General features: G+C 43.6%; 1 protein-coding gene and 1 long non-coding RNA gene across 6 annotated transcripts in view; one reads left to right on the top strand and one right to left on the bottom strand.

Annotated features, from left to right (window-relative positions):
• Positions 1 to 18,192, bottom strand: part of SEC23B (SEC23 homolog B, COPII coat complex component) — a 40,893-nt gene extending 22,701 nt beyond the window's left edge. The window contains exons 1-11 of one of the 5 annotated variants that reach the window (XR_014831778.1): positions 17,747 to 17,831; positions 16,847 to 16,911; positions 14,651 to 14,874; positions 12,581 to 12,638; positions 10,349 to 10,435; positions 7,245 to 7,481; positions 7,040 to 7,125; positions 5,880 to 6,024; positions 5,321 to 5,479; positions 4,591 to 4,706; positions 1,245 to 1,493 (exon numbers count right to left, since the gene is read on the bottom strand). Coding sequence is in view for 4 of the 5 variants with exons in the window: in XM_021077269.2 (XP_020932928.1) it covers positions 1,370 to 1,493; positions 4,591 to 4,706; positions 5,321 to 5,479; positions 5,880 to 6,024; positions 7,040 to 7,125; positions 7,245 to 7,481; positions 10,349 to 10,435; positions 12,581 to 12,638; positions 14,651 to 14,871 (1,233 nt within the window). In the remaining variant the exon portion in view is untranslated. 5 annotated transcript variants of the gene reach the window in all.
• Positions 18,193 to 18,316: 124 nt separating this feature from the next.
• Positions 18,317 to 25,773, top strand: LOC102163552 (uncharacterized). The gene is made up of 3 exons (XR_308679.4): positions 18,317 to 18,451; positions 18,992 to 19,145; positions 25,144 to 25,773. It is a non-coding gene; the product is annotated as an uncharacterized LOC102163552 (long non-coding RNA).
• Positions 25,774 to 27,457: the final 1,684 nt, after the last annotated feature.

Raw genomic sequence — 27,457 nt, 5'->3', positions numbered from 1 at the left:
GCAGCACTTGAGGCCCTAAAAAAAGACAAAAAAAAAACAAAAACAAAAAACCAAAAAAAAACTCTCCTTTATAGAAAGCATTATCTTTGTTCCAAAGATGATACATTTCCCACATGATCAACTTTGAAATGATCATACACAGAGAAGACAGCAATTCCACCAAAAATGCTGCATTCTTCCCCAGCGCCACAAATCTGTCATAGTTACAACTGTCAGTCAGTGAATATGCTGTTTTGGGTTGACTCAATTCATGAACTCCGACACAATGACAAGGCTGACATACTCAGATTTTTACATCCGAATTCATGTTAGCAAAGTCCATTCCTCATCTTTTTTTAAAAAAACTCAAACATATGACAATGTTGGGTTTTTTGTTGTTGCTTTTTAGGGCTGCACCCACAGCATATGGAAGTTCCCAGGCTAGGGGTTGAATCAGAGCTACAGCTGCCAGCCTACGCCACAGCCACAGCAACTCTGGATCTGCAACCTACACCACAGCTCATGGCAATGTCCGGTTCCCAACCCACTGAGCAAGGCTAGGAATTGAACCCACATCCTGAGAGATACTAGTTGGATTCAATTCCAATGTGCCACAAAGGGAATTCCCTAACAATGTTGTTTAAAGTTTAACCTAGGTGATTTAATGATCATGGCCAATTTGCAAAGTAATATTTATAACCATTTATTCTGAGGACCCCTTTGAATGTTTTCTCAATCACTCAGGATCAAGTTTGTTGGGCTAACAGTTGCTATGTGGAAAAACGAAACCCAAACTCAGGCTGCTGCCCTATTTTAGAGTGCTCTGACTGGTGTGCAGGCAGGCACTAAACACAAACCCACAGCTGGGTGGACGCTTAGCATTGCATGGCTGCCTCTGTGCACAGGCCCCCACCCGTCTAAGGCCTGTTGTCCCAGAGCAGGTCAGAGCCTGTGGGGAGAGCAGACAGTTCTCTGCTGAAAACACTGAGAAATATACAGGTCATTTTTGAGAAGCATGGGGACAGAATGAATATACTTTGTTGGAATATTTTGCTGGGAGTCTATTAACTCATCTTCATTTATTTATTTACTTACTTTTGCTTTTTAGGGCTGCACCTTGCAGCATGTAAAAGTTCCTAAGCTAGGGGTCAAACTGGAGGTGCAGCTGTTGGCCTACACCACAGGAATAAGGGATCCCCCACCTACTGAGCGAGGCCAGGGATCGAACCCACATCCTCATGGATACTATTCAGATTCATTTCCACTGTGCCACAAGAGGAACTGCCAACTTAACTTGAGATGTCCATGGCCTACAGGGTGAGGCTTCCCCAAGGCTGACTACTAAATAAGAACGCTATTCTGTCATAAAAGTTTTAGAAATCTATTGTACCTTTACTTCCAAAGTGGCGCCAAATGCCATTCGGAAATTGCCATTAAAATCTTTACTGAAAATTCTTTGGAATGTCTGCTTGAAGAGAGAAGTGTTGAAAGAATCTCCCATTACCATGTGGCCTCTAGAAAAGAAAAAAGGAAAAGAAAGTGAACGGTTAGGATGACTGAAAGCCATTTAGATGGTTCCTTGGTATTTATGAACAATTAATTTAGAGATGAATAAAGCAAGCATGTCCATAAAGGTGCTACTGGTAACTTGGATGGAAAAGAGCCAGTTCAATTTGCACTTAGGAAACACACTACTTTAAAAAAATTAAACATGTAGTTCTTTAGAACCGTGCTATGCCTTGATCACTGTGATGGTTACACAAACATAAAAAGATGACAAAAACCTTGCAGAACTATACATACAGATTTTTTTAAAACACATGCATGTAGGAGTTCCTATTGTGGCTCAGAAGGTTAAGAACCCAACTAGTATCCATGAGGGTGCAGGTTTGATCCCTGGCCTCACTCAGTGGGTTAAGCTGCTGGCGTTGCTGAAAGATGCAGTGTAAGTCACAGGTGTAGCTCAGCTCTAGCATGGCTATGGCTGTGGCATAGGCTGGCAGGTGAAGCTTCGATTCAACCCCTAGCCTGGGAAATTCCATATGTCACAGGCATGGCCCCAGGAAAAAAATATTCTAACCATAAAAATTAAAATAATATGTGCATGCAAAGACCGGTGAGAGTCAACTGTACTGTGCCAAGTCAATTTCCTGGTTGTGACCTTCTGTTGTATTTACGTAGAATGCTACCACAAAGAGTTGCTAGATGAAAAGTATGGACAGCCCTCTTTGCATTATTTGTGCAATTCCTTGTGAATCTGTAATTATTTCAAAATAAAAAGGGAGTACCCACTGTGGCATAGCAGGTGAAGGATCTGGTGTTGCCACAGCTGTGGCACAGGGGTACAACTGTGGCTTGGACTTGATCCCTGGCCTGGGAACTTCCATATGCCTCAGGTACAGCAAAAAAAAAAAAAAAAAAAAAAAGTAAAGGAGTAGTTCCTGCTGTGGCACAGTGGGTTAAGAATCCAACTGCAGTGGCCTGCGCTGCTGTGGAGGCCCAGGTTTGATCCCCATCCTGGTATAGTGGATTAAAGGATCCAGTGTTGCTGCAGCTGCAGTTTATGTTGAAGCTGTGGTTGGATTCAATCTCTGGACAGGGAACTTCCATATGCTCTAAGTGCAGCCATTTAAAAAAAAAAAAAAAGCTCCTGTGGTGACTTAGCAGTAATAAACCCAACTAGTATCCATGAGGACGTGGGTTTGATCCCTGGTGTTGCTCAGTGGGTTAAGGACCCGGAGTTGCCATGAGCTGTAGTATAGGCCAGGAGCTGAAGCTCTGATTCAACCCCTAGCCCGGAACCTACCATATGCCACAGGAGCAAGCCCTTTAATAAATAAATAAATAAAGTAAAGGAGTTCTCTTGTGAAGAATCTTGTGCTCAAACTGCTGCACAACAGAAACACCTGGGAACTTTCAATATGCTGAAGCCCAGGCCAGGCCCCATGTTAATTAAACCAGACTGTAGAAACAAGACCCAAACCCAAATTCTCTTGGGTAAGAATTCAGTTACTTAGTCACTGCAGTGGCTTGGGTCACTTCTGTGGTGAGGGAACCTCCACATGTGAGCATTGCCAAAACAATAAAGGTAAAAATGTAATAAAATAACAAGTAAAAATTAAGGTGATATAGTTAGGATAAGATGTGACTAGCACCAAGAAAACTAAGACTATGATTTCCCTTGAAGATAATGAACCCCTATAACACAGCCTAGGATCACCTTGCCTTTGCTAGAAGGCATCCTAAATGGTTGGCTCACTTCAAGTCAGCAACAAAAACCTCTAAGTCTTTTTTAACATCACTGTTTACGTACTTCCCTGATACCATGTTTGTGTAACAGGTGATGGGCCCTAACTACTAACTCATTCAGGAGTCAGAGACTTCACTAAGAACGTGCTGGAAGTGCTTGTCCATCTCTGCAGAAGAAACATACACAGGTGAATTGTGGTGTTTCTTCCACTTACTCAGGTAAGCTCAGGGGCGTTCACAAACACCCTAAAGCTTTTCTGTGACATTCCAAGACAAGAGCTCCTGGAGGCCCTCATGAGAGTTCACCTTATTACATGAGCCCCCTGGAATAGCCACGCCAGCCTCGCTGGGACTCTATCACCTCACGTGCCTGCTGTTTTCCGGGACAGCTAGGTGACTCGGGTTCTGCCCACTACCCTCCGTCCTTTACTGGGTGAGGACCAGCAGCACCACTAGGGAGCTCCTTAGAAATGCAGAAGCCCAGGCCCAGCCACAGTGCTTCTCAAACTGCCTGTGAACAAGACACCAGGGGCCTGGCACACATATGCAGGTTTTGAGAAATGAGGTCTCAGGAGAGGCTCTTGTGCTCAGCCATGCCTGGAGCACACAGGGCCACACCAGTAGTGCTCAAACTGCTATACATCAGAAACACCTGGGAACTTTCAATATGCTGAAGCCCAGGCCAGGCCCCGTGTTAATTAAATCAGACTATAGAAATAAGACCCAAACCCAAAGTGGTTTTAACGTTCGTGGGTGATTCTGATGTTCCGCAGCTTCGAATCAGCACTGTACCCTGGCAGTTCTCACGTTCTCCTGTGCACAGACTCCCTGGAGAGCTTAGTGAAACCGACCGCCACGCTGCATCCTCAGTCTCTCACCCTCAGAAGGGCTGGGGTGAGGCCCAAGTGTGCACATTTCTAATCAGTCCTCCTGGGCTCCGAAGGCAGCTGGCCAGGCACCACTGCACTTAGAGGACCACAGCTCGCGGCGACCCTTGCCTTCCAGGCTATTAGCAGGTGCAGTTACCAGGCCAGGCGAAGGTCTCCTAAGTGCTCCAGGACTCTGGCCTATTTCCCCTCCTCCTCACAAGGAAGTGCTGAAGGCCTCATCCTCCACAATTGCTTTCCCACCTCGTGTCTGTATCAGCTCCATGAAATGAAGTTACTCTGACTGACAAATTCACAGTGAACCCTGACCTTCTGATCATTGCTTCTTCCCCTAAGCCCACACACCCTCCTCAGCACTGAAACCACAGCCTGGAACCATGTGAAAGTGCCTCTAAGCCAGCCATGGCTCCATGACTCATCCTCTTTCCTTAAAACAAACACTCTCACTTTGCCCACGTGTTCATTGTCCACATACCCAGTAAGATTTGTGCAACACTTCATCTCCAAAAGTCCAGTCTGATCAAGGGCACAAGCATAAATATCAATGCAGTGACCATTTGCAGCTGTTCGGTTAGCAAGCATCTCGTAGTGCTGTAAAGAGAGTAAAATTACTGTTAATAAACAGCAACACTGGAGTTCCCGTTGTGGCGCAGTGGAAATGAATCCGATTAGGAACCATGAGGTTGTGGGTTCAATCCCTCACCTTGCTCAGTGGGTTAAGGATCCGGTGTTGCCATGAGCTGTGGTGTAGGTTGCAGACACGGCTTGGATCCTGTGTCGCTATGGCTGTGGCATAGGCCAGCAGCTGTAGCTCCGATTGGACCTCTAGCCTGGGAACCTCCATAGGCTGCAAGTGCAGTCCTAAAAAGTAAAAAAAAAAAAAAAAAAAAAAAAAAAGCAGCATCGCTTACTAGATGTGCCTGACTACACCAAAGGGATATAACCAAAAAGGAATATGGAGAGTTTTCTGTATAACATCCATCCAAGTCATAAAAGTACAGCTTTCAATCTCAAAATACTTGGAGCAGTTTTAAGGGCAGCTACTCTAAGGTCTCAGAACTGGGATGATACTTAACATCAGCCAAAATCAGGAAGGTCATCTCAGCAAGAGGAAGCATGGCCTCAGCAGAGCAGCTGTCACTCCAGAGCAGCCTAACCCCCGCCCTGGATGATCACACGTTCAGCTTGTGGCCAGAAGCACCTACCTTGGTTGCCTTTTTCATGAAACGCGCGTTATCTTTCTCAATATCATGCCAAGAACGAATAGGAACCTTTAATTCATCTCCAACCACCATGCCAGGTCCTTGGGTTGGAGGACCCCCGGTAAACAGCATAATCCTGGCTCCCGTGTTTGGAAAAGTGCCCTAAAACAGTTAAATGGCAGCATTTTAGAAACATGCAGCCCACGCCAAGTATGTTTCCATTTCCCCCAGAACGGCTCCAAACATGCACTCTCCTCTGCTGATGCTGCTGCAGGGAAGCAGCTTCTTTCCTCCAACCTGAGGGCCTGGAGCACTTTTATTAATTGACTGCGATCACACTGCTCCTTGCCCTGATGGTCTGGTGCGTCTCACGAAAATTTTTCTATTTTCAAAACATCAAGGGCTCCTTCCGTGCGGATAATGGTAATGACTGAAGCACATTCTGATAAACTAACACAATCAGATGACTGAGGTCACAAGTGACTTTCGGACAAGACCAACAAACACCCCTTCTGAGAGCAAGCTTGCACGGTTGGAGAGGTCCCAGTCAATTCTGAGTTACCTCCAACAAGCCAACAGCGATGGACAAAGCAACGCCAGTGGATCGCAAAGGTCTCTTCCCCTGGGTTACGGGCCATGGGTCCCTCTGCAGCTCCCCGAGAAGATCAGTGAGGTTCATGTCGATCTTGTGAACGGGCTGCAGGAATCTGCATGATTTTGAAGGGAAACATCAAGCGTGGTTTAATGAAGTACTCTGGCCTTCAGCCCTGCGTGACACAGTCACTGCTCTTCAAATTATCCAAGTGGAAAAAACCTGCTCCAAAAGCTCAAAACAATTTTACTTTTCTATTATTTAAAGCCTAACATATAGCAATCTACATATATAGCATGAGGGAAAAAAAATCAATTTCTATAGGAGCAAATCAGTTTAATTAAATTTGAAGCAGCAAGAAAATCCTTAAGACACGCTTAACATGAACGCAGTCCATTCAGGGCTCACGCACATGGACCATCTTCATCATTCTAAAGACTCTGTTTCTCTTAAACCTGGAGAGTAATACAGAGGGAAACACCGGTTTCTTGCAGAGTAAGAGGCTGTCCCCAGCATGTCCACATTTGCCGACTGTTAACCTGCCCTGGGCAGCCTGGGGAAAGCAGAACTTAGTGCCTGGGCTCAGGTTTGTCTGAGGACATCCCAGAGAAGCCTTTTTACTTTCCTCAGCTTTACTGAATAATCAAAAAGAATAAAGGCCAGATGTCTAATAAAAGGGGAATGACTGCATACATCTCTGTGATGACACAATCTAAGAGGAAGAACATTCTGAGCAAACCTGCCACACATACATCATCTGTATACATACATACACACGTACGATGTGCATGTACGTATATTTAGTTATAAACTCTAAATGTATACCAATGTGCTATGCTCATTACTAAACAGTAAATACTGGTTAAGCTCAATCTTTTTTTTTTTGGCCACACCCACAGCATGTGGACATTCCTGGGCCAGGAATCGAACCTATGCCACAACTGTGACCCAAGCCTCTGCAGTGACAACTCGGAATCCCTAACCCTCTGAGCCACAAGAGAACTCCAGGCTTAATCTTTTTTTCATTTTTTTCCTTTACAAATAAGAAAATAAAACCCCTCACACAGTTCTTCCCTCCCCCCAACGACTGTTGCCGTGTATGCAGAGGGCACCTCATGTTAGAGGCTCACCTGCTTGAAATGAAAGGTTGGTCCTGCGGCTGAGCGGGTCGTGCTGGCTGCATGGGCATAGCAGGCTTGGTCAGGCCCAGCATGTCCTAAACAAACCAAAAAGACTCATTTCCCATAACCCTGAAAGTGAATAGGTATTCTCCCCCTCCTCTTTTTCCTAACGAAACTTTAATTGCTCCTGCTTGGGTACAAGCAAGGCACTGACCTGTATTTGCTTTGCCGTTAAATCCTTGGTCCCCCGGAAGACGTAACTCTTGGAGATTCCCTCGCAGCTGAGTTCATGAACCTGCACCATCCTCCCAAACGTGATCAAACCCACCAGAGCATCCGGGGGAAGGAGACTCAGGGACATCTGCAGGGACTCCTTGAGGGCCTGCAGGTCATCTTCTTCCAGGCACGTGTCCACCACATAGAGGAAGATCAGAGGGGACTGGGCACCTCGCTTCTCGCAAAGGAAGACAGCATAATGATCAATACAGAAATAGATATAAATAGCTCTTTTTAAAGCAAAAGGTACCTAAACACCAAGTCTTTATTTATTTTAATGTCAGGGATAACTCCATCTAAACAAACCCCTCTATACCTCATTACATTATGGGATTTATCCAAACAAACTAGACTTAAGGACTGTTTTCATCCAAAAATTTATTTCACTTTTTTTTTTTTTTTGGCTTTGGAGGGCCGCACCTACAACATATGGAAATTCCCAGGCTAGGGGGCGAATCGGAGCTACAGGAGCCAGCCTATACCACAGCCATAGCAAGGCAGGAACCCAGCCATATCTGTGACCTACACCTCAGCAACACTGGATCCCTGACCCACTGATCAATGTCAGGGATCAAACCCGCATCCTCATGGATACTAGTCGGGTGTGTTTCTGCTGTGCCACAAAGGGAACTCCCTATTCCACATTTTGAAACACCAGAAATTGCTCCAGGTCCTATGATACACCAGTGAACTGAAAGGCAGAAAATCCCTGTCTGCCTGAGGAGCTAACCTTCTGCAACAGGGAAGAAGAGGAACTGTGCAGGCCGGGAGTGGAACTAGGGGAAGGCTCCACCAGTAAACAGGAGGTCAGGGCGGCCTTACTAAGAAAGTAAGCTTTGAACAAAACCTGGAGGAGAGGAAGGGATCAATATGGATACAGACAAAGCAAACTCCAGCCTGAGGAAAAGCTAAAGCAAAGGCCCATGGGCGTGTGTGTTCCCAGCACACTTGAGGAAAGTCATGGAGGCCCGTTTGGCTGGACGAAGATACTAACAGAAGCTGAGGTCAGAGTGGTGACATGGCCAGCTCACACAGAACTTTGAAGACTGTTACTCTGGGTGAAAGGGGGAGGTTTCTGAACACAGACCTAATGGGATGTTTTTATTTTTTCTTTTTTTGCTTTTTAGGGTGGCACCCACGGCATGTAGAGGTTCCCAGGCCAGGGGTCAAATCAGAGCTGTAGTGACTGGCCTACAGCCATGGCAGCATTGGATCTGATCCGTGTCTGCAACCTACACCACAGCTCACGGCAACGCCAGATCCTTAACCCACTGACCAAGGCCAGGGATCGAACCCACAACCTCATGGTTCCTAGTTGGATTCAAACTCTGGGATGTTTATAAAGAGCTACTCTGGCTACTGAGTTAAGAATAAAATATAGGAGGAGTTCCCGTCGTGGCGCAGTGGTTAATGAATCTGACTATGAACCATGAGGTTGCAGGTTCAATCCCTGGCCTTGCTCAGTGGGTTAAGGATCTGGTGTTGCCGTAAACTGCAGTGTAGGTTGCAGACGCAGCTCAGATCCAACGCTGCCGTGGCTGTAGGCCAGTCGCTGTAGCTCTGATTTGACCCCTAGCCTGGGAACCTCCATGTGCCGTGGGAGCGGCCCTAGAAGAGGCAAAAAGACAAAAAAATAAAATAAAATAAAATAAAATATAGGAGGGAGTCCCTGTCGTGGAGCAGTGGAAATGAATCCAACTAGAAACCGTGAGGTTTCAGGTTTGATCCCTGGCCTCGCTCAGTGGGTTAAGGATCCTGTGTTGCTGTGAACTGTGTTGTAGGTTGCAGATGCAGCTTGGATATGGCATTGCTATGGCTGTGGTGTAGTCCTGTGGCTACACCTTCAATTCAACCCCTAGCCTGGGAATCTTCATTTGCCACAGGAGTGGTCCTAAAAAAAAAAAAAAAAAAAAAGACAAAAAAATTAAATTAAATTAAAAATAAAATTAGGAGTTCCCATTGTGGCACAGCGGAAACAAATCCAACTAGAAACCATGAGGTTGCGGCTTCGATCCTTGGCCTTGCTCAGTGGGTTAAGGATCCGGCTTTGCTGAGCTGTGGTGTAGGTTGCAGATGTGGCTCAGATCTGGCATTGCCGTGTCTCTGGTACAGGCCGGCAGCTGTAGCTCTGATGTGACCCCTAGCCTGGGAATCTCCATGTGCTGCAGGTGCGGCCTGAAAAAGGACATAAAGACAAAAAAAAAAAAATTAAATTAAATTAAATTAAGTTTAAAAAATTTAAAAAGGGGAAGTTCCCTTCATGGCTCAGTGGTTAACGAATCCGACAAGAAACCATGAGGTTACGGGTTCGATCCCTGCTCTTGCTCAGTGGGTTAAGGATCCGGCGTTGCCGTGAGCTGTGGTGTAGGTTGCAGACGTGGCTTGGATCCCGCCTTGATGTGGCTGTGGTGCAGGCCAGTGGCTACAGCTCCGATTCAACCCCTAGCCTGGGAACCTCCATATGCTGCGGGAGCAGCCCAAAAAAATGGCAAAAAAAAAATTAAAAAGGAATAAAATATAAGTGGGTAAGAGGAAAATCATGGACAAAAGTTATGAAACTGCCCCAATAATTCAAGAAAAGTTTGGATCCTGGATAAAGTTTGAATATAGCTTCCCTGGGGGCACAGCCGATTATGAATGCAGTGTTGTCACGGCTGTGGTTTAGGTCTGATGCCTAGAATTTGAAGATCAACTGAGTGGGATCTCCTAATGGATTAGATACGGAATGTAAGCAAAAGAAAGACATCAACGATGAATCTAAGATCTTGAAGCTGAACAACTAGAAGCTGGGGGACCATCACGGGGATGGAGACGGCTGTGGAAGGCAGGTTCTGAACTGAGTCAGTGCTACCTTTGGTGGAGCCTTCTCTCAAGACCTGGAAACAAGGCCACTATGTGCATCTGCACCAGAACCTAATGCTCAGGACCCTGCTGCCCTCAAAGCTTCAAGTCACCCAGACAACCCAGAGACACGAAAGACAAAGTACTTTCAGAGAAACTCACTATTTAACATTGCTCATTAAATGTGCAACAAACAATTACCTGTATCACGTACTCAATTGTAGAAAACTGGGGCATCAGTTCAGCAGGCTGATTAACCTCAGATATGCCTGCGTAAGCTGGAGGAAACTGAAAAGAAGAAAACAAAGCCATGCTTTTATTAGGGCTGAAAGACGTGTTATGCCTTTCATTTTCATTTATAAAAATAGGTAGTGGCCACATATTAATTCTAAAAGCACAAAATGTAGGACATGTTATAAAACACAAAAATCAGAATATAAAATCTACAATCCTGCCCAATATTTATATCACATTGTCACTTTTTTTTCTTTTTTTTTTAAAGGTGGGAGGCACACCTACAGTATGTGGCAGTTCCCAGGCCAGGGAATCAAGCCTGCATCACAGCAGGGACCCAAACCACAGCAGTTCTAACACTGGATTCTTAACCCATTGTACCACAGGAGAACTCCTGTAACTTGTTAAATGCAGGTTATGCTGTAACTTCTAAAAGATTAAAACACACACAGTTTTTTTCAGAATTCTCTTGTGGTGCAGTGGGTTAAGGATATGGCATTGTCACTGTATCGGCTCAGGTCGCTGCTGTGGTGCAAGTCCAATCCCTGGCCTGGGAACTTACATATGCCACGGGTGCAGCTAAAAAACAAACACACAACAACAAAAACCCAAAGAGATGTGTCTCTCATCATTTGTGAGCTGCTAGTTTTTGTGAGCTTATTGCATTTAGCAGTTTTTAAATTTTTAAATCAAGACAAGATCAGCACTGGTACTTGACCCTGAAAGTTAGAAAAGTTAGATGGAAACAACCTAAATGTCCATCGACAGATGAATGGATTAAGAAGAAGTGCTATATGTACACAATGGAATACTACTCAGCCATAAAAAAGAACAAATTAATGCCATTTCCAGCAACATGGATGGATCTAGAGACTCATACTAAGTGAAGTCAGTCAGAAAGAGAAAGACAAATACCATATGATAACACATATCTGGAATCTAACATACAGCACAAATGAAACTTTCCACAGAAAAGAGGTTCATGGACTTGGAGAACAGACTTGTGGTTGCTAAGGCGGAGTGGGAGGGAGTGGGATGGACTGGGAATTTGGGGTTAATAGATGCAAACCATTGTCTTTGGAATGGATAAGCAATGAGATCCTGCTGTATAGCACTGGGAACTATATCCAGCCACTTATGATAGAGCATAATAATGTGAGAAAAAAAAATTGATACATATGTGTGTGTGACTAAGTCACCTTGCTGTACAGCAGAAAATTGACACAACACTGCATGTAAACCAGCTATAAGGGAAAAAAGTAAAAATCATTTAAAAAAAGGTCAGAAAATGAAAATTCAGTAATGTACACTATCCAATTAGAATAAATTGAAGTCAGAGTTCCCGTCATGGCTCAGTAGTTAACGAATCTGACTAGGAACCATGAGGTTGTGAGTTCGATCCCTGGCCTTGCTCAGTGGGTTAAGGATCTGGCTTTGCCGTGAGCTGTGGTGTAGGTTGCAGACGCGGCTTGGATCCTGCATTGCTGTGGCTCTGGCGTAGGCCTGTGGCTATAGCTCCAATTAGACCCCTAATCTGGGAACCTCCGTATGCTGCAGGAGAGGCCCTAGAAAAAGACGAAAAAAAAAGAAAAGAATACATTGAAATCAAGTATAATATAAATACCTTGTCTATTTCCTAGGGTAATACACTTAGTGCTTACAGAGAACTTACAAAAAAAAAAAAAAAAAAAGGAATTCTGTGTCTCTCCCCCACAGTAAACAACAAAAACTCAAACGATGAAACTAAATAATCATTCAAAAGAAAAATCACATACAAGTTCCCATTGTGGCACAGCGGAAACGACTCCAAATAGGAACCATGAGGTCGCAGATTTGATCCCTGGCCTGGCTCAGTGGGTTAAGGATCCAGCATTGCGATGAGCTGTGGTATAGGTCGCAGACACGGCTCGGATCTGGCGTTGCTGTGGCTCCAGCAAGGGCCGGCAGCTATAGCTCCAATTGGACCCCTAACCTGGGAACCTCCATATGCCTTGGGTGCGGCCCTCAAAAGACAAAAAAAAAAAGAAAAATGATGTATGTTCAAGAGTCAATATTATGCTTAACAAAATCTATCACCCTGACTTTGGCAGAAATTGCTGACTGCCAGGGCAGACATAAATTTAATCTCAATTTTTCTCAGAGTACACAACTAAAATGAAATATCAGAAATGCTTTTAAAAATAATTATAATTCACATACCTGATTTCTCTGGAAACAGAAATTACACGCCCAAAGTTTTGCTCGATAATCAACCTGACTGTGAGAAAGATAAATATTAAAAATAGGTACTATTTTCATTTCTTAGGTAGAAATCATCCAAATATAAACTTCAAGTTCAGTAAATCACACAGATACGTTTTTCTGTGTGTGTGCCTCAGGGAATGAAGGCATGCAAAACATTCAAGCAGCTAGAGTTCTGGCTGTCAGGTAGAGACCAAAAGTCTCTTTCAAACAACCGTGAAGAATTAGTAAACCCTTTTCTCTCTTTTCTCATTTCCTATATAATAACTTTAAATTCATAAGTTAATAAAGTGTATGTTATTACCTTTTGCCTTGTTACATACACATAGTCTTTACGATTTTTCTAACATCCGTATTGTTCATATTTGTGAAACTACTACATTTTTCTGTCCTTTTTTTCCCCCTCCCTTGCTACATTTAGAAAACTAACAATCATTGGCTATTTTAAAAAAGCAGCAGTATCTTGTGTATGGGCACATTAAGTAAGAACAAGGGCAATGAAGTAAAAAAATGTTCCCTCGTATAAAAATTTTATTTTGGGGGAGCTGCTCTCATAGCTCAGCAGAAACAAACCCAATGTCCATGAGGATGCGGGTTCGATTCCTGCCTCACTCAGTGGGTTAAGGGATCTGGCATTGCTGTGAACTGTGGTGTAGGCCAGAGCAGCTGTAGCTCCGATTCAACCCATAGCCTGGAAACTTCCATATGCCACGTATGCAGCCCTTAAAAATTTTTGAGAGTTTCCACTGTGGTGCAATGAGTTAAGAATGCAAATGCAGCAGCTTGGACTGCTGGGAAGCACAGATTTGATCCTGGGCCACAATGGGTTAAAGGATCCAGCATTGCTGCAGCTGCAGCATAGGTGGTGGCTTTGGCTCAGATTCAATCCCCGGCCCAGGAATTTCCATATGCCGTGAGTACAACCATAAAATTTTTAAATATATATATTATTTTTTAAAGAATATTTATGGCGATCATCACTTGTTCAAATATTCTTTCAAAGAGTGCCCACATGTAAAAGAAACAGCATAAATCACTATCTCATCTCAGATGCAAAAGAGTTACACTTACAAATAAAATCATTGGGAGTTCCTGTCATGGCTCTGCAGTAACAAATCTGACAAGCATTCATGAGGATGAGGACATGGGTTTGAGTCCTGGCCTTGCTCAGTGGGTTAAGGATCCAGTGTTGCCATGAGCTATGGTGTAGGTTGCAGACATGGCTTGGATCTGGCCTCGCTGTGACTGTGGCGTAGGCCAGGAACTACAGCTCCAATTCAAGCCCTAGCCTGGGAACCTCCATATGCCACATGTGTGGCCCTAAGAAGAAAAAAAAAAAGACAAAAAATAAAAAACTAAATAAAATCATTGGGAGTACCCATCATGGCTCAGCAGTAACAAATCCAACTAGCATCCATGAGGACATCAGTTCAATCCTCGGCCTTTCTCAGTGGGTTAGGGATCCAGCATTGCTGTGAGCTGTGGTGTAGGTCTCAAACATGGCTCAGATCTGGCATTGCTGTGGCTCAGTGTAGGCCAGCCACTGCAGCTCCGACTGGACCCCTAGCCTGGGAACTTCCATATGCCCTGGGTGTGGCCCTAAAAATAAATAAGTAAATAAATAAAATAAAATAATTAAGAGTTCAAATTTCTTCTGCCTAATACTTCTTCCTGCCATATGGTATCACCATACCAGATATGTAAGACAAAACTGCCTACAGCTTTTGGAAAATACTATAAGAGGCACCAATAAAATCAACAGTTAAGCCAAAAGCAAAATGAAAATCGGCACAAAAAAAGGGGGAAGTTACAAATTTCTCTCTACTTCTATCTCATTCCCTTAGTCCTAACTTTATCTGGAGTATAAGGCCAGAAAAATTTCTATAAGCATTCATCAACTAAGAATCCCACCATTTACTACTCATCTCAAATGCGCAACATACCCAAACTGAATTACTTTTATGAGGATTATAAAAGTTGTAATTTATTACATTCATCATTTTTACCAGTTTTGAACAGAATTCATACCAAAGTGGGTTGAGAATGGCTTTGCAAGTTGGCCTGCTGCAAAGCACAGGTTCATACTGCACAGGAGGCAGGTCTGGACGTTCTTTTAAAGGAGTCAGGAGACAAGCCAGGGGAACAACCATTCGTGTAGCCTCGAGGCGGCTGGAAGGCCACACATTCCAACTGAAACGTACACCATCACGTTCTTCATTCTGCTGAATGAACTCCAAGTATGTTGCCATTGTCTAAATAAATGAATAAATTAATTAATTAAACCCACTAAAGATAAAGGTTTATTCGTATGTCAAACTCTCAATGAAACTTCAAAAAAAGATGATCACTGTCGTTCAAAAAGACACACACACCCCATGTTCATTGAAGCACTATTCACAACAGCTAAGACATGGAAATAACCTAAATGTCCATCAACAGATGAATGCATTAAGAAGATGTGGTACATATACACAATGGAATACTACTCAGCCATAAAAAAGAACAAAATAATGCCATTTGCAGCAACATGGATGGAAATAGAGATTCTCATACTAAGTGAAATAAGAAAGAGAAAGACAAATACCATATAATATCACTTACATCTGGAATCTAAAATATGGCACAAATGAACCTATCTACAGAAAAGAAACAAACTCAAGGACTTGGAGAACAGACGTGTGGTTGCCAAGGGGGAGAGAGTGGGATGGGCTGGGAGTTTGGGGTTAGTAGATGCAAACTATTGTATTTGGAGTGGATAAGCAATAAGATCCCGCTGTATAGCACAGGGAACTATATCTAGTCACTTGTGATGAAACATGGAAAATAATGAGAGAAAAAAATGTGTATATATACATGTATGTGTACATATGCGTGTGTGTGTGTATATGGCTGGGTCTCTTTGCTGTACAATGACAGAACATTCCAAATCAACTATAGTAGAAAGAATAAGTCTTAAAAAAAAGAAAAAGATGATCACCTAATGCAACATCTCTCTCTCTTTTTTTTTTTTCCTTCTCTTTTTGTCTTTTCTAGGGCCACACCCATGGCATATGGAGGTTTCCAGGCTAGGGGTCTAATTGGAGCTGTAGCCGCCAGCTTACGCCAGAGCCACAGCAATGCGGGATCCGAGCCCAGTCTGCGACCTACACCACAGCTCATGGCAACGCTAGATCCTTAACCCACTGAGCAAGGCCAGGGATCAAACACACAACATCCTAGTTAGATTCGTTAACCGCTGAGCCGTGACGGGAACTCCAAATGCAACATTTCTTAAACACTTAATATAAAAGAACCAGTTGTCACTGTAGGACAACATCTCACTCCTCTCTGACCTCGACAGCCAATTAACTTGCAATTCCTTTCTCAACCCTCCTAGCACTTAAAAAGGGGGGGGGTTACAATTATTTGACCACCTCTAAGCTGCGTGTAGCTAAATAATGTAATTTAAACCACCTCATAGATCACATACCTCAGCCAAGGCAATTTCAGCCCCCTGCTCAATGGTAAGTCTCAAACCCTATTTCAGCATTCAGTTACTTGCTCTCTGACCCCTTTTCCTCCTTGCCCTATTTGAATAAATACTGTATTAAAATTTACCTTCCAAGTGATTTTGGTTTTGAGCCCTTTCCCTCCTTTCATCATTAACTATAGAGAAAAGAACTGGATACAGATGTCTGAATCCAATTCACAATGAGGACAGCCACCGGTTCTTGGCCAAACTATTTCTACTTGGGTTTGCTAAAATTACAAAGCAAAGTTTGCTATTACGCTGAGGTTCCTCATCTGCATCTGTCTCCTCACCACAGCTGCTTTATGCTCATGCCTTGAAAGATCCCAGGTAATGAAATAGCTATTCAGATTACAAAAGTTTTTCAAACCCAGACACTGCCAACTCCACTGAGTGTTTTATACATCTCACTTACACACTAAAATCTAGGCTAACACACACACTTCAGCTACTAGGGTTCAAGGGAACAAAACTCTCTAAGAACAATGAGAAAAAAAGCAAATTGAGGAATCTTTTAAGTGGCCTGAGTGGTCTCTAATGCAATGCTGAATAATGATTGTCTCCAAGTTACTCTGAGAAGTGCCATACTGTTAACAATTTGGACTAAAGGAATAACATATGGCTATAAATGCAAATGAATTGATTACCCTATTATACACAACAGAGACCACAAAAATTCCAAATGTTTGCTTTAACTGAAAATTTAAGGCACCTACCTGTTACTTCTGGCAAAAGCGGGAAGCTGAAGCACTATGTACACAGGAAACACTTTGGTAACTTCCTGGGTAGCAAAGGGTAATTCAGGTGGGAATGAAAACAAGTTCTAACATCCCAATTTTCAGCAAGCACTGCCGCAGACTTCATTAAATGAGTTTCCGTTCTCAAAACAGTTCATAATTAAAAGGTACTATCTCCACTCCATATCCCCAGGTATCTACATACTAAAACTTGCTCTCTTCCTTCCCCACTGACTCTTCCCCTTGCCCCTTCTAGATCATGGATTCTTGGGATTTAAAGGGTCAATAAATTCTCTGAAGGTGTAAGCAAAACCGAGTGCCTGAGTGAATATGCATTTTTCTAGAGAGATGGGTCTACCACTAACATATATTCAAAGAGGAAGGGTTTCAGAAGAGGCTAATAGCAGAATGGATGAATTAATGAATGAATAAGTGAAACTTAAGTTCTTGTAGATGAATCTGCCCTCTCCCCCCTCCCCACCCACCCAATTTATGCCATTCAGGTCATCAAGGCAGAACTTTTCAGGACACAACTAAGTTTAAACAAGGTTTTATCCTTAAAAGGAGTCCGAAGACCTGGGTTCTAGTCTCAGCTCTGTCACGAAACATAAATCATTTAACCTAAACCTCGAGTTCCTCAACTGTAAAATAAACGTTGGATCCTTCCGCCACGCGCGATTCGGTTCATCCTGCGCCAGAAGCCGGCTGGCCACCTCACCTGGCGGGGACCGCGTCACTCTCCGCAGATCCCAGGGTCAATGATCCCCTCAATTCCTCTGCCCGCCGAGAAAAGGCCTCGCCTCGGGAGAAACCCAACTGCCCCCTGTAGAGACCCTTGTCCAAGCCCTTGGCGTCCCATCACCTGGGCTGCCCACTCACCTGCCCGGAAACGCTCACCGGCTGCAGCTGTGCGCACCCACTGCTACAAGAGCCCGGCTCCGGCTCCCACCGCCAAGTCCAGCTCAGCTCTCAGCCGATTGGTCAGCGCCTTTGTGCGTCACGCCACAGCGCCGTCCGATAACCAATTAAAGAGCGCCCACCCCTGAGAGAGAGCGGAAGCAAGACACTCAGAGAGGCTGCGCCGCCATCTTGGAACAGGGCAAGACAGCGGTCCTTCGCTCTTTAAAAATTAACAGATCCTCGGAATACACGTTTTTCCAAGCTCACCGCCAAATGTTTATACTTCAGGAAAGACCTGTGCTGCCAGACTGTTTCCTAGGTGAAGTCAGCACGCCTCAGGGGTTCGTCCTACTCCATTAAGGCGGCCGCTCGCCTAAGCGGAAAGTCCCTCTCATCGCCTTAGTTACCGAGAAGCGAGAACAATGACGTATGGCCCCGGAAGAAGGCGTGTTTCCTCGTGAAGGGGCCCGAAGCTGGCCGGAAAGAGACGTTAGCACGCGGGAGGGGCAGGGCGGAGAGAGTTTAGGAACGCATGCGCACGAGATTCCTGTTAGTTCCTCTGGTAAAGTGAGCTTCATCAAATTGCAGGGTTTCCTTCCTTCCCAATGTCCGGTTACTTCGTCTCTGAGGAGCCCGACACTCGTGCACAGTTCCTCTCAGTCCCTGTTATACTTTCATGTGAAGGTCAGTAACTGGAAACTGGTCCTATTCGAGCATTTTAAGAGACTAACAAAACTCCTAATACATTGAGCTTAACTTTCTACATCTACCACTTCTGTTTTACACCTTATAAGTAGCAAAACCAAGCGCATTTATTAATCTGACCTAGAGATGTAGCCACTTTGTGTCACGTAAAAATAAGCAAAATTATATAAACTTGAAAGTATGCTTAGAACATATCAAAGCGTCCGAGAATTACCATTAATTAGATCAACCCTTAGTACGAAGCGTTGTTGTTGTTTTTCTGCTTTTTAGCGCTGCAACTGCGACATATGGAAGTTCCCAGGCTAGGAGTCGAATTGGAGCTATAGCCACAGCAACCAGGTATCCGAGCCTTTTCTGCAACCTGCACTACAGCTCAGGGCAGCACCGGATCCTTAACCCACTGAGTGAGGCCAGTGATCAAACCTATGTTCTCATAGACAGTCAGATTATTTTCCACAGAGCCATGACAGGAACTAACCCCCCCCCTTTTTTTCTTTTTCTCGTTCTGGAACTTCCCAGGGTAGAGATGGATCTCATGCCTCCGCAGTGACCCAAGCCACAGCAGAACTCTGAATCCTTAACCCACTGAGCCACAGGGGACCTCCAGTACAAAGTTTAAAATGACTAACATCATGGAAATTGGTTTTAAGTCGATGTGCTGTGAAACTTACAGGTAATATAAGAACTTGAATAATGATTCAGTTTTGCTGAATAAATTTGCAGTTTTCATGTTCCTAAAACATTTCATTAGAGTAATGTTAGGGTTTTTTAAATAATTAAACTAGTAGAAGTTTAGGAAGTTCAAATCAATTATTCTCTCAGTAAGGAAACGAACTTGATTAAAACACACAATTGTATTATATTTTACAGTGAAAAAATACTTAGTTGAGGTTTTTTGTTTTGTTTTTTAGCCAAACATTAAAAGAATATCATTTGCCTAAGATCTGGTTTAGTTATTTGAAAATGGATTTCTTCTATACTAGAAATTTCTGTAAGAAGGATTTTTTTTTTAATCTTGCACATTTAAAAGTTTATTTTTTGAATTTTAGGACTAGATTTATGTGAGTGTGTAGTCATCTTGATAAGTGTTGGGAAGGAAGAAATTTTTCTTTCCTTCTAGGTTCTTCTGGCTGGCCTAAGAATTAAATTAACGTGAATAGAGAAAATTAAACAAAAAACTTAACATGTACATGGGAGAGACTCAGGAAAATCAATGTCCCCAAATGTTTGAAGGAAAATCAATGTCCCCAAATGTTTGAAGCCTTCACACTAAATACATTCTCAGAGTTCCTGCTGTGGCTCAGCAGGTTTAGAACCTGACATAGTGTCAGTGAGGATTCAGGTTCAATCCCTGGCCTCACTTAGTGGGTTAAAGATCCAGTGTTGCTGCAAGCTGTGGTATAGGTCATGCAGAGGTTGCAGGTGCAGCTTGGATCGGGTGTGGCCGTGGCTGTGGCCTGCAGCTGCAGCTCTGATTCAACCCCTAGCCCAGGAACTTCCATATGCCACTGGTGCAGCTGTAACAAGAAAATAAATAATAAATACCATTCTGAGCTAGAGACAAAAGAGGATATTGGGGTTGGTAGTCTGTTCTGGGAGGTCACCAGGAAGAGCACAGTGAACAAGGGTAAGATCGTTAAGCAGATTTAAATCAATGCTTTCTCTGTTGATAACTGTCATTAATTACAAAAGGGTAGGTAATTCCGGAGTTCCCGTCACTGAGCAGCGGAAACAAATCCAACTAGGAACCATGAGGTTTCAGGTTCAATCCCTGGCCTCCCTCAGTGGGTTAAGGATCCAGCGTTGCCATGAGCTGTGGTGTAGGTCGAAGATGCAGCTCGGATATGGTGTTGCTGTGGCATAGGCCGGCAGCTGTAGCTCTGATTAGGCCCCTAGCCTGGGAACCTCCATATGCTGAAGGTATGGCCCTAAAACACACACACACACACACAAAAAGGGTAATTCCTCCTTGGTTCAGAGTATTTTTCATGCCTGCTGTTTCTTAGAAAATAGCCAGCATGAAATAATTAATATGCCTAAAGACATATTTGGGGATGGCAAGTTCTGCTCCCCTGTACAAGCAGTCAGAAATGTAGCAATCTGGAGTTCCCGTCGTGGCGCAGTGGTTAACGAATCCGACTAGGAACCATGAGGTTGCGGGTTCAATCCCTGGCCTTGCTCAGCGGGTTAACGATCCGGCGTTGCCGTGAGCTGTGGTGTAGGTTGCAGACATGGCTCGGATCCTGCGTTGCTGTGCCTCTGGTGTAGGCCGGTAGCCACAGCTCCGATTCAACCCCTAGCCTGGGAACCTCCATATGCCGCGGGAGCGGCCCAAGAAATAGCAACAACAACAACAACAACAACAACAAAAAAAGACAAAAGACAAAAAAAAAAAAAAAAAAAAAAGAAATGTAGCAATCTACACACATGTGGAATCTGAAAAAAGGACAGACTGAACTTCTTTGCAGAACAGATGCTGACTCACAGACATTGAAAAACTTATTGTCTCCGGAGGAGACAGTTTGGGGGGTGGGAGAATGTGCTTGGGCTGTGGGATGGAAATCCTGTGAAATCAGATTGTTATGATCATTATACAACTACAGATGTGATAAATTCATTTGAGTAATTAAAAAAAAAAAAAGACAGAGTTTCCGTTGTGGCGCAGTGGTTAACGAATCCAACTAGGAACCATGAGGTTGCGGGTTGGGTCCCTGCCCTTGCTCAGTGGGTTAAGGATCCAGCGTTGCTGTGAGCTGTGGTGTAGGTTGCAGATGCAGCTTGGATCCTGTGTTGCTGTGGCTCTGGCATAGGCTGGCGGCTACAGCTCCGATTCGACCCCTAGCCTGGGAACCTCCATATGCTGCAGGAGCGGCCCAAAGAAATAGCAAAAAGACAAAAAAAAAAAAAAAAAAAAAAGTAATAATCTAGGCGTTCCCACTGTGGTGCAGTGGGTTAAGGAATCCGACTGTAGAGGCTCAGGTAACTGCAGAGGCACAGGTCTGATCCCCTTGCCAGTGCAGTGGGTCAAGGACCCAGCATAGCTGCAGCTGTGGCATAAGTCACAGCTGCATCTAGATTCGATCCCTGGCCTGGGAAATTCCATATGCTTCATTGGGTATTAAACATAAGAGATGTGATAATCTGATTACACCCCATTTCACACTCTAACAACAAGTGAAGATCTTCCTTGATTACAGCCATGAAGGCATATAGATACACAGACACAGAGTGTGTAAAAACAAAGAATGTTGCTTGCCATCCTCTTCTGCAAGGATTAAGTCATGAGCTACTGCAGTCACTGACCTACAATACATCCTGAAGGAATTGAGTACAAAGCCCAGGATGAGCCACTCTGTGTTTTGGATATATGGGCCCTTAGATTGTTAAGATGCATATCTAAGGAAGAATTCCAATGACCTCAGATTCTTGCTTATTCCTATGCATAGATAAGCACTAAAATCATTATATATCTCATATCATTGAGATATATATTTTATGATTAGCAGTAATCTTTTACCAAGATATATTCTTGGCTACATATATTTCCCAGCCCCAAATTTTGTATACACTGTCCCCTTCCTTTTGAGAGCAGTTCCTGAGAGCTATCTGAGAGATTTTCCCAGGCATAGTCCTTCATAAGGTCCCCAAATAAAACTGAAACTCACAGCACTCACATTTGGTGTTAATGTTAGTCAACAAGAGCATGTATGCGTGTTAACGTTAGTCAACAAGAGCATGTAACTTTGTTTCTACAACCTCAGTCATAGGTAAAAAATAAACACAGAAACACAAAACCCACTAGAGCAAATATCAAAGAGCCATTCTCCTCCCCAGTGGGCAGGGAAGTCTTAAATGATGTGAACTCACAAGTAGACAAAAAGGCAAACAAAGAAAGACTAATGAACCAGATCCCTGTTTTCTCTTAACCAAGACGGAATATATCTCTATGAACTATCAATTCATTCAAAGAGACCACCAAATGGTCAGAATACAGACAAATTCCTAATCGTTGCTGCTATCAGTGGAGAAAAACTTACCAGCCGTAGGTGTATGAGAAACAAAAATAAAACCACAAAAGCAGTGAAGAAAAGGAAAGAAACCTAGAGAAACAGAATCAGCAATGTTGTGGTACTGCCACTTGGATGTTCACCATTCACTCTGGGAGCCATGAGCAAAGCTTGCCTGGGCTTAAGCAGCCCACAAGGTGTTCTTTAGCAACATGGTTTACCTGTGCTTTTTTTGTTTTTCTTTAATCAGTAGTTTTTAAGCAATTAGTTGTGATTTTAGTGTGCTCATGAGAGGAGGTGAGCTCAAGGTCCTTCTACTCTGCCATCTTTTCCAGGCCTCCTTGGTTTACCTGGTTTTGTCAGGTGACTCCACAGGGATGTTGGTGAAAGTTCCAAAATTCTTAAAGTTTCTAAAGGGTCCAGTTATAACTCACGTGCAAATAAAAATGAGGGCGTGCCAAAGGTTCTACATAGCTCATTCATTAAGGGGGGAACCAGTAAGGATGTTCGCCCTGGTTCCAAGAAGAATTTGATTTACAGAGACCTGTTGTCTACCGCACAAAATTCCTTTGCATTGTTGTGGACAGGAATCGCTTGCATTGTCTTGGGCAGGAAACATTGGCATTACTGTCAGTTTTCTGTGAGCTAATTTCTATCTCTACAGAGTTGAGAAATAAAGGAAAAGTCATGGAAAGGTCACCCAGTCATCTCTTTTGACTATTTCAGAACTTTTCAGTTTTCCTTACATATTATTTGTCACCTCTAATCTAAATTCTGTATTTCTGGCACAGATATCTCTAACATGAATGTCATATATTCAACAACCTGTTGAATATCTCTGGGTAGTCTTGGGCACCTCAACTGCAATCTGTCCTAAATGGAATTCATATTTCCCCCCGCTCCTAAACTAACCTTCTACCTCTTATACTTTTTTGTTTTTTGGCTTCACCCACATAAAGTTCCTGGCCCAGGGCTAGAAACTGCCACAGCAGTGACAATGCCGAATACTTAACTGCCAGGCCACTAGGGAACTCCTGCCTCTTATACTGTTTTATTTCACTTGGAAATACTATTCTTCCCTCAGCCCCTCAGCCTAGAAACTAAAGTTAACCTTGGTTCCTCCTTATCTCTTACGGGGTTCAGGGCATGGCACGTTAGCATATTGAATATTTTTAAGCTGAAAGAATCTGAGAAACGGTAGGTGCAAGGAAAGACTCTCCGAACTCCCACTCTCCCCTGAAGCAGGTCATAAGACCTTCAGGTGAGAGGTGTTCCTTTCTTTTTCATGAGAAAAGGAGCATCCTTACCTTTGAAGATGGAGGAGCACTCTGGGGAAACAAAATGAACAGGCCTTGCTAAGTTTCTCCCAGCTTCAAATCCTTAGCTCATATCCTTTTGTCTTATCACATTTCCCCAAGACATTCCACCCTTCATCATACCTACCATAAAAACAATCAGGTTTAACTGCTCTTTGGAACGTCACTTTATTAGGAAGACTCACAGGTTAAGTAAAACTTATGTTAAATAAACATGTGTGCTTTTGTCTTGTTAATCTGTCTTTTGGAGTTCCTGTTGCCGCTCAGCAGTAACAAATCCAGCTAGCATCCATGAGTACACAGGTTCGATCCCTGGCCTTGCTCAGTGAGTTAAGTATCAGGTGTTGCCATGAACTGTGGTGAAGGTCGCAGACTTGGATCAGATCATGCGTTGCTGTTGCTGTGGCTGTGATGTAGGTGGGCAGCTGCAGCTCTGATTTGACCTCTGGCCTGGGAACCTCCATATGCTGCAGGGGCATTAAAAAAAAATCTGCCAACAACCTAGAAGGGTAGAAGGAAAAATTTTTTTCTTCCCCTACATCCCTAATCTCCCAACCCTGAAAGTGACAATAAATCTTCTCTTAACAAATCTGGTGACTTGTTTTTCTCAATATTTCTCAATTTCATCTACTCACTTAGCTCAGGCCCTCATTTTCTCTCATATCCTCTAGCAGCCTTCTGACCAATCCTGCCTGAATTTTGCCAAACCCAAATCTCACACGGGTTGCCAGACAGACTTTTCAAAATCACACATTTGACCCTGAATTCTCTTGCTGATATCTCTGCATAGTCTTCCCGTCACTCACAAGGTAGGGGCCTTTTGCTGTGCTGAAAGGGCCTCCATGATGTACATACTTCAGTCTTGCTGTTACCAGACCAAACTGTTCTGCTCACCCACCCACAGTAAATCCAATCTACTGACACTGGGTTGTGGTGAAGGAAAGCACAGCATTCATTGCAGGGCTCCCAGCAAGGATTCCAGAGTAGCTAGTGCTCAGAACACCCAAACTCCCCTAGGGCTTTCAGCAAAGCACTCTAAAGGCAAGGTGGGGGAAGGGCATCACAGGGCTGGTGATCAGCCCATGCGCGCAATTATCTGATTAGCTGATGGTGAGGGAACAGGGCAGCACCACAGGTGTTACTGTTATCAATCCTTAGGCTCCTGTGCTTAGGCTCATCCGGTAGTTAATTTCTTCTATTTAATGGGGATTTAGCATCTGTAAAACATCTCTGGAAGTTGCATCAGATTCTGTTATCTAGGTACTTCAGAGAGGCACTACCACGGAGGACTTGGTGGGTGGGGGAGTGGATTATATATAACCCAGCATTGAAATACTGTCTTTCCTAGAAAAAGGAACACTATTACACTGTTGGTGGGAGTGTAAATTGGTGCAACCGCTGTGGAAAACAGTATGGAGATTCCTCAGAAAACTAAAAATAGAACTACCATTTGATCCAGCAATCCCACTCCTGGGCATCTATCCAGAGAAAACCGTGACTCGAAAAGACACAAGTACTCCAATGTTCATTGCAGCACTATATACAATAGCCAAGACATGGTTGGAAACAACCTAAATGTCCATCGACAGAGGAGTGGTTAAAGACGATGTGGTACGTATACACAAGGAAATATTACTCAGCCATTAAAAGGAAAGAAATAATGGCATTTGCAGCAGCATGGATGGACCTAGAAATGATCATGCTAAGTGAAGTCAGTTAGACAATGAGACACCAACATCAAATGTTATCACTGACATGTGAAATCTAAAAAAAGGACACAATGAACTTCTTTGCAGAACAGATACTGACTCACAGACTTTGAAAAACTTATGGTTTCCAAAGGAGACATGTTGGGGGAATGGGGGGATGCATTGAGGGTTTGGGATGGACATGCTATAAAATTTGGTTGTGATGATTGTTGTACAACTATAAATGTAATAAAATTCATTGAGTAATTAAAAAAAAAAAAAAAAAAGGAGTTCCCGTCGTGGCGCAGTGGTTAACGAATCCGACTAGGAACCATGAGGTTGCGGGTTCGATCCCTGCGCTTGCTCAGTGGGTTAATGATCCGGCGTTGCCGTGAGCTGTGGTGTAGGTTGCAGACGCGGCTCGGATCCCACGTTGCTGTGGCTCCGGTGTAGGCTGGCAGCTACAGCTCCGATTGGACCCCTAGCCTGGGAACCTCCATATGCCGCAGGAGCGGCCCAAAGAAATATCAAAAAGACAAAAAAAAAAAAAAAAAAAAAAAAAAAAAAAAAAAAAAAAAAAAAAGGAAATAGTGTCTTTCCCAGCCCACGAGTGCTGGGTCTTGCCTTGATGCTCTTTTGCATATCCTCCTTTCCACTCAGAACATTCTCTTCACTTCCCTTCCTTTCCAGACTAACTCTCATTTGTCTTTCAATACTCCAGAGTTTTCCTTTTATTCCTCTTTCTCTTCAAAGTGGTTAAAAAATGATGATATGTGAAAGGAATAGAAAAATAACCAGAGAAGAGGGGAGGATGCTTGGACAATGAGTGTGAAGAGTTAAGATACAACCTGCTTACCGTTCCTAAAAACAAAACTTCAGGCAGAAGAATATTATTCAGAAGAAGGGCCTTGGAGCAGAGTGGCTGCATCCCTTAGAAAGACTAAAACTGCCTCGGCAAGTTCTTGAGAGCAGCTCTTGGAATGTTACAAAGTCTGTTTAGACATAAATGAACATTTTCAGATTTTTAAAAATTCAGAGCAATGTTAATACTTCAGTTTGGAAACCAAGTGATTTCTTCTCTGATAATCACAAGCTCAGAAAATGCCTGCCCAAGAGATAAAAATTAGAAAAGAAAGTAAGATGGACTTAGGTATAACTGTATTATCTCTGAAATAATTTTTGATATAAACAGTCTGAGAATGGTGAGAGTCCAGGCCTTTGTCCCCTCTTCCTCCTTCTTAAAAGAAGTGCTGACCACCCTGTAAGTAAGAATGAAACCAAGGACAGCCATCAGTTAGATCCTTTCAACTGTAGCTTGCTTAATCACATCCTGTAACCTGCCTTTACTGACGAAACTTGTTTAAAATTGTTCTCGAGAATTGCACACACTCCAAGCTTCACATAGCTTAGACAACACATCATGAGACACCTCAGAAGTTCCGTGGTGGCCCAGCAGTTAAAGATCCTGAGCTGTCATTTCTGTGGCTCAGGTTTGATCCCTGGCCCAGAAACTTCCACATGCCGTGGGTCTCCCCTATCCCCCCCACAAAAAAGATGAAATGTCTCCCTTCCTAGGGCACCAATGCTGGTACTTCTTCTACGATGAGACTCCCCAGATGCCAAGGCCATACTGACTGTATATATGCTGTATAAAGTGCTGATCTGTTTTTTTGTTTTTTTTTTTTTTTGAACTTTGAAGAAATGGATCCCTGACTTGTTTCATGTTCTCTGTTCTGACAAGACATAAAACTGCTGAAAACCATGCTTCTCCCGAACAATTCCTCTGGGCTGAGAGGCTGGTTTCTGGGTTATAGTCCTCAGTTTGCTGTTTGTTTGTTTGTTTGTTTTTTAGGGCCGAACCCTTGGCATATGGAAGTTCCCAGGCTAGGGGTTGAATTGGAGCTGCAGCCGCTGGCCTATGCCACAGCCACAGTGACAGCAATGCCACATCCAAGCCAAGTCTACAACCTACAC

Source organism: Sus scrofa, chromosome 17, assembly GCF_054392235.1.
Source record: "Sus scrofa isolate SSC_HxYL_T2T_F1_AM1 chromosome 17, Sscrofa_HxYL_maternal_Yorkshire_Landrace_v2.0, whole genome shotgun sequence".
Lineage (NCBI taxonomy): Eukaryota > Metazoa > Chordata > Mammalia > Artiodactyla > Suidae > Sus > Sus scrofa.
This window is presented reverse-complemented; position numbering and strand designations above follow the sequence as displayed.